Source organism: Aethalodelphis obliquidens, unplaced genomic scaffold (assembly GCF_003676395.1).
Source record: "Aethalodelphis obliquidens isolate GAN/ISIS:26980383/991018 unplaced genomic scaffold, ASM367639v1 scaffold14, whole genome shotgun sequence".
NCBI lineage: Eukaryota > Metazoa > Chordata > Mammalia > Artiodactyla > Delphinidae > Aethalodelphis > Aethalodelphis obliquidens.
The window spans coordinates 30359518-30365984 of NW_020837958.1; the positions used below are offsets into that span (position 1 = coordinate 30359518).

At 50.4% G+C, this 6467-nt stretch overlaps 1 protein-coding gene across 2 annotated transcripts; it reads right to left on the minus strand.

The window, feature by feature from the left end:
• Window positions 1-957: 957 nt before the first annotated feature.
• On the minus strand, window positions 958-5786 carry LOC113625221 (calcitonin). 2 transcript variants are annotated; one of them, XM_027115703.1, is made up of 4 exons: window positions 4552-4643; window positions 4155-4286; window positions 2014-2198; window positions 958-1419 (listed from the first exon to the last, which is right to left on the minus strand). In XM_027115703.1, the coding sequence occupies exons 1-3, from the start codon at window positions 4635-4637 to the stop codon at window positions 2039-2041; spliced, it is 378 nt and encodes a 125-aa protein (XP_026971504.1). In that variant the 5' UTR covers window positions 4638-4643; the 3' UTR covers window positions 958-1419; window positions 2014-2038. The 2 variants fall into 2 exon arrangements, with proteins under 2 accessions (XP_026971504.1, XP_026971503.1); XM_027115702.1 differs by lacking the exons at window positions 958-1419; window positions 2014-2198 and adding exons at window positions 2787-3275; window positions 5731-5786 and having other exon boundaries at window positions 4552-4646.
• Window positions 5787-6467: the final 681 nt, after the last annotated feature.

Consider the following 6467-nt stretch of genomic DNA (forward strand, 5'->3'; position numbering starts at 1 on the left):
TTAAAAGTCCTTCCCATTTGGAGATACAAGGGGAAATATTTATGGATATATTGGGTGGTAGGGGAGGTCTGGGGGAAGAAGATGGCTCATAGATGTAATAACATTGGCCGCAAATTGATCCTTGTTGAAGCCAAATGTCTTAGTCCATTCAGGCTACTGTAACAAAATATCGCAAACTGGGTGGCTTATAAACAACAAATATTTAGTTCTTACAGTTCTGGAGGCTGGGAAGTTCAAGACCAGGGTACCTACAGATTCAATATCTGGTGGGGTACCACTTCCTCATTCACAGCAAATTTCTCACTGTAAATTTATATGCAGAAGGAGCAAGGGAGTTCTCTCAGGCCTCCTTTATAAGGGCACTAATCCCATTCATGAGGGGACTAACCTTGTGACCTAATCACCTCCCCAAGGCCCCACCTCCTAACTTTGGGGGTTAGGTTTCAACATATAAATTTGGGGAGGGACACAAACATGCAGCCTATAGCACCAAGTAATGGGTAGAAGGGATTCATTTTATTATATAAAGACTAGGTTGTTTGTATGTTTTAAATTTTCCATTTGTCTTCAAAAATCTGAGGGTCTACCATGTGAGGCAGCTAGGTCAAAGAATGGCTCACAGGTCTCTGGAAAACAACAGGAGCCATTGTTGAAAAGCATACACTGCAGTGGTTTCAACTGTAAGCTCTGGAAGTCAGCACCTGTGTTTGCCACTGTCTATTTGTGTGACCTTGGACTTCACTTCTCCATGCCTCTGTTTCCCTACATGTAAAGTGGAAATGATAATGGGGTCTAGCCCTGTGGAGTTGTCCTGAAGAGTAACTGAATTAATAGGTATAAAGCACTACCTTGGAACATCATCTGGCCCATAGTCATCCCTCAAAATATGTCTATTACTATTATTATTGCTATCAAATAGGAAGACAATTTGAAATGAACCAACCGGGTCTTGAAACAAGTGTATCCAAAATATGTCTTTAATCTTAATGAAGTTCACAAATGGCACAATATTGACATTTCTTTAAACAAATTATACAACCATGTTCTTAGACAATAAAGCATAGCATCACCATTACCATGTGTCCCCAGAGGCCATAGAGGCAGTGATTTAATGTCCCCCTAAGATTTGGCGGAGCTGCCATGGTCAACAGGACAGCTTTCAAAGAACCAATTTGCTACCAGATAAGCTAATGAGAGATGCCATCACATTTACTGCACAAAGAATCAAATATAAAAAAGATGCACAAGAAATATGGAATTAGCTTATTTTGCATTCAGTTTCATTCCTTTCAAGTGACAAAGGTGCTTTTTTTTTTGATATCTATTAGGATGCAAACATGTATATCTTCCTTGGGGTCTCCTCACCAAGTTGTTGTCAACAGAAGTTAATAGAAGTGGTGAGTTCAGCTTCCTGGTAACCTGAGATGAAAAAGAAATAAAATAAAAAAGAAGAAGAGGAGGAGGAAGAGGAAAAGAAGAAGAAAGAGAATTAGGAGAATCAGAAGGACAAGAAGAAAATAATCACAATTCTTACTGAAAGAACACAAATTTATAGAAATGCTTCTTCAACTGAACACTATTTATAAATTATGGATATGAGATGTAAGCAAGCTTTGAAGGCAAATGATAAGCAAACAATTCAATGGTAACTATTAATATTAGCAGTAGTATTATGATTATAGCCCTCTGAATCTGTGAATACTGATCAAGAGTTGAGTGCTTTCTGAAACTGGGTTCATTAATGACAAGTGGCCCAGGCTAAGATTTGCAAGGCCCTACCTTTCTAAATACAGCAAGTTTTTTTTTTTCTCTCTTCTCAGAAAGATGATACTGCATCTCTGCAGCCTGTCCTAGTGCTCTGATTTCAAGCTGAGTTGTAGAAGGAACTCACTAACTCAAGAAGAATAATGTAAGTGGAGAGAAGGGATCTGCAGCTAGGTCCAGTGGGTTTCAAAATGTGGGTCCTAACCTCCAAATCCCTTCCCCTCCCATCTGACAGTACAAGGCAATCACCTTCTTCCCAGAGTCATTGCACTGCTCAGGCCTGAAGGTCCCTGCGGCGCCGGCCAAAGGCTTCAGACCCCACATCGGTGGGCACAAAGTTGCTCTTCACCACACCCCCAGATCTGCTCAGCAAGCCTGCCAGCCGATGGGTCACACAGGTGGCGGTGTTGCAGGACCTCTTCTGGGCAGTGATGCTGCTTTGCAGGATGGAGAAAAAGAGAAGGCCTGTCAGTGAGAGGCTGGGGCAGGAGCCTACCCCATAAGGCCTTCATAAAGAGAAGTGTAGCTCTTTGACACACCACTTAAGAATAGGTGTTTCTCCTAAATGCAGTTATCAAAGCTGTTAGGGCAAATGGCCTGGCGGCCTTTGCTAGAAGCCCTGCCCAAAGATTTTCACAAAAAAATCCAGTTCTAAGCCATGTGGCAAGTGCTAAAACCCTATACTTATCACTCCTTACATATGCCCACCCCAACATGTAAGGAGCATATAGACGCCATACCCTAGCCACGAGCACCAACAAAACCACTTTCCATAGAAAAATGAAAATTCCCTGAAGTCTTACCTGGAAGAGGCTCAGAGCACAGGGTTTGCAGCATCGTCCCCCAGAAATGCTTACCTGCTCCTCAGCACACCTGTTCTCATTGCTGGAGCTGGTTCACAGGGACCCTCACCAAGCCCTGCATCCTACTACCCTAAGGCTAAGGCTACTTTCAAGCATAGGCCCTGGGCACTCTCAGGCCTGGGACAGGGACCAGAATAATGACCACCAAAGTGCAAATCCTTTTAGAAAATAGGTTTATTCATCAATGATGAGGCATGAGGGATGAAGCAGGAATTGGACGGCTCTGCCCATGACATTCTCTGGTATCTCAGAAGCTTCCCTCACTCTCTTATCTCTAACCTTGTCTGTGAGTCCTGCTCTCTTTCTTTCCATCCTGTGGTCCCCAGCATTCTCTGTCATAAGCAAAGCTACCAATACCAGCTTGAAGAGCAATCCAGGCAAAATCTGCATGCATTAACTTCATCCATGGGAGCAAGAAAGGAAATCAGGAAGGAGTGAGTGGAAGGAGTTCACTTGGCATCTTGGGGCACCCCAAAATGGGAGGAGCGGTCCCTCTCCAAGCTGCTGGCTATGTCACTTTTCTTGCCAGGTGTTTCAGGCCCGAAGCCCATGCCAGAGAATCTATGAAAGTTGTTCAGGTCCTTCCAGTACGCGCTCAGCACACAGGTACTCAGATTACTGCACCGCTTAGCTCTGGAGCCATCCAGGCTGCAGGGAAAAGACATGCCAGACAAAACCATGCACCAGAGCTGCCCCTGAGGGCAGTCATGCAGAAGGTTAGACCCAGGAGGGGGTGCCTGGAGCAGAGAGACGAGAGGGGCAGGCAGGAGGGTGGCTCACGCATCCTCCATTAGGAGAACTCAGAGGTTCGCTGAGCCAGGGCAGTGCGGGGAAGGGCTGTGGTGGGGAAGGGGTGACCTTTTCTGGCATTCCACATGCTGCTCAGTCCTTCATGCTCTGCAGAGAGGTTCTCAGGGTGAATGCAGGTGCAACATGTGACTCTGCTGGTGTGAGCTCCAAGCTCAGGGTGCACAGGGAGGTGCGACTGGGGAGGGGTGTCTGGCCCCATGAGAACATGCACATCTCCACAGATTCTACACATCTAAAGGCCCCGGACCTACCTCAGACACTGCTCTACCTGACCCCACCCTCTGCAAGGCCTTTGGCTTCACCTTGCAAATGTGCCATGAAGGTGCCTTGCAGGTGTGAAAGAACAACATACACAGGTTAAATTTCTAAGACATCCAGAGCTATAACAGCCCATCCCCTGGCTTCACACTTACCAGTCCTAACTCATCCAGTGCTGGGTGTTCTCCTCAGTCGGGCAAGACCAATTCCCAGAGTAAGTGATTCCACACCTCCCCATTTCATTTCCTAACAGCTTTCAGGAATGGATCTTTTTAATGTGTCTAACCACAGTCCCTCCAGTTGCATGTGGACCTCTGTCTTCCACGTAGGCTGAGAATGACTGAGTCCCAGGTCCTGGCGAACAGGGACAATCTGCTGAACTCTTGGCCCGATGCGGTCTCTCCTACCTCTCTGGGATATGTCCTCGTGAATATGCCAGGGCTGGGTGCTGAGCCTTACCTGGAGTCCTCCGTCTCCTGCTCCAGCTCATTGGTCTTGCTCTGCACATAGGCCTTCACCAGTGCAGCCAGCAGGAGGCGCCCTTCCTTCTCACTGAGTGCCCCGGGATCTGGGAGGGTCTCCAAAGCAGACCTGGAGAGAGGAAGCAAACCCAACACAGACTCTAAGTCCCTGCCTGCCTCCTTCCCAGGATAAGCAGCCAGGCTTCCTGGTCTCCGTGGCTTATCCCTGAGGATGTGGCTCTCCTGACTCCCAGCCCACAGGGCTCAAGCCCAGTGTACACCTGAGGGTGTTGATTCACTGTGAGCCTCCCGCTGCTGTGACTTCAGAGGCACAGAACCGCCTGATCCCAGGGGCAGTGGAAGGGGAATGCTCTCGTGGCTTCAGGCTGTCTCACCTGAGTGGTGTTGCCTCGAGACTGCCTGCCTGGCACAGGACCAAGATGCTGAAAGCCAGGAAGGGGGAGGACTTCCCGAAGCCCATGATGCCTCTCTGTAAAGGGAGAATGACGTTACCACTGCACCAAGACCAAGCACCGCCTGGAGCCCACAGACCCAAGTTCCAGTCCGGCCCGGCCTCTGCCACAACTGCCTTGAGAATTCGGGCAGGTTACCCCGCCTCCCCACGGCTCAGTTCGGTTCATTTGCCAGATGGGCTGCTTTGAATCTCAAAATATACATTACACTGAATCGCATGGTACAGCAGAAACAGGTGTCCTGGGGTGAGGGTGGGGGATTCCGGTTTTGTCCCGTGGAAAGCCAGGAAGAAGCCATGCACATGCACATAAATCCACACCTTCTGCCCTATGCAGAAACCAAGCGAGAACCCACCCTTGCTGTGGACTGTGCCTGTCTTCATAGGGACTGAGAAATCTAGGACCACCTTCACCTCCTCTGGACTTTGCCACCAACAGTTGGGAAAGGAAGGCAGTAAGGGTAAACTGGAAAGGAGCGCTAATCTCTCAGTCTGTGGGTTTGGGTTGGGGATCATTTAACATGCTGGTTACTGGCGTCTCTCGGCTCTGCCCGAACAGCCAGCCTCTGCTGAAGCGCAGTTTAGCAGCAGGTGCTGGGCGCCAGCTCAATGTTCTGGCCGGCTGACTGCACTGCCCCAAGCCCGCGCCAATGCCCCAGGGACGCTTGCAGGCTGGAGGCGCCTCAGAGGAAGTTTCAGGGCTCAACCGTCCTGAGAACCAAACGTGATCCCTCGGGACACAGACTGCTCAGGGCACTCCCAGACCAAACTCGGGAAGAATCCTGCACGCAAAGGACTGGCACAAATGCAGGGGCTGCAGACCCAGGAAGGCTAGGAAGCTAGGGCTGGGCTCACGGAACTTCCAGCGCCCAGGCGAAGCCCTGGGGATGCTTGCGGTTCCACTGGAGCTAGTTAGAAGAAAACGAGCTGACAGCCCCAGTCTCCTGTCTTCTTCCAAGGGGAGAGACGGCTAGCAGCACCTGGCTATAGGTGGGCCGGGATGGCCGTGAGAAGCAAAGAGAGGCAGGCAGGCAGATGGGGCAAATTAGATGAACTATGCAGAGGCTGGTAATTAAGAGTGAGCAGAGTGGGAAGTTCTCACCTGGCGATTCGAGTTTCGGGAGAGCGCGAGATGCGGGTCCACCCGGATGGACAAAACGCCTGCTGTGGGCGTCTTCCCCGCGGAGCTCTCTGCTCTTATGCCACTGATGGGGGGCGGGGAGGTCCCCACGAGCCCGCGCGGCCAATCCAAAGTGGCCAGGAGCGACCCAGCTCCGATTGCGTCATTGCTCGCGCTCCGCACACCAGTCCACTAGGGAGGGGAACCATCCGCTCTGGCTGTCACTCGCAATGAGGTCATTGCTTGGGCAGCGGGAGGGCTCGGAGAGAGCGGAGAGACTTCGACGTCCAGAAAGTGGGAGAAAATTGTGTAGAGTTTGGTGTCACCGACAGTGAGGGGCCAGAGTTTCTCTCACTTTCTTTGTGCCTGAACTCCGGCCTTGCACTCCCTCCAGCCACGCCAGTAGGGACTCCGGCCTGGTCCCTTAGATTCTGAAGGGATCTCAGATGAAATAGACCACGGTGGAAGAAGGGGATGGTGGGGGGAAAGGGCCCTTAAAAAATTGATCCCTCTGGACCAACTGGGGTGATCTGGGATATCCTCCACTCCGTCCTCTCCTTCAACAGCGCCCTGGCGCCCAGGGCCCCGCAAAGTTGGTTTGCTGCCAGTCTGGCAACCTAGCCTCTTTCTTCTCGCTTCTCTGGGACGGGTAGGAGTGAAAGAGAGGACTCGCACTGTCTGCGCAGAGGGCTAGGCATTCCTCTCGTGCTCCCGAATTC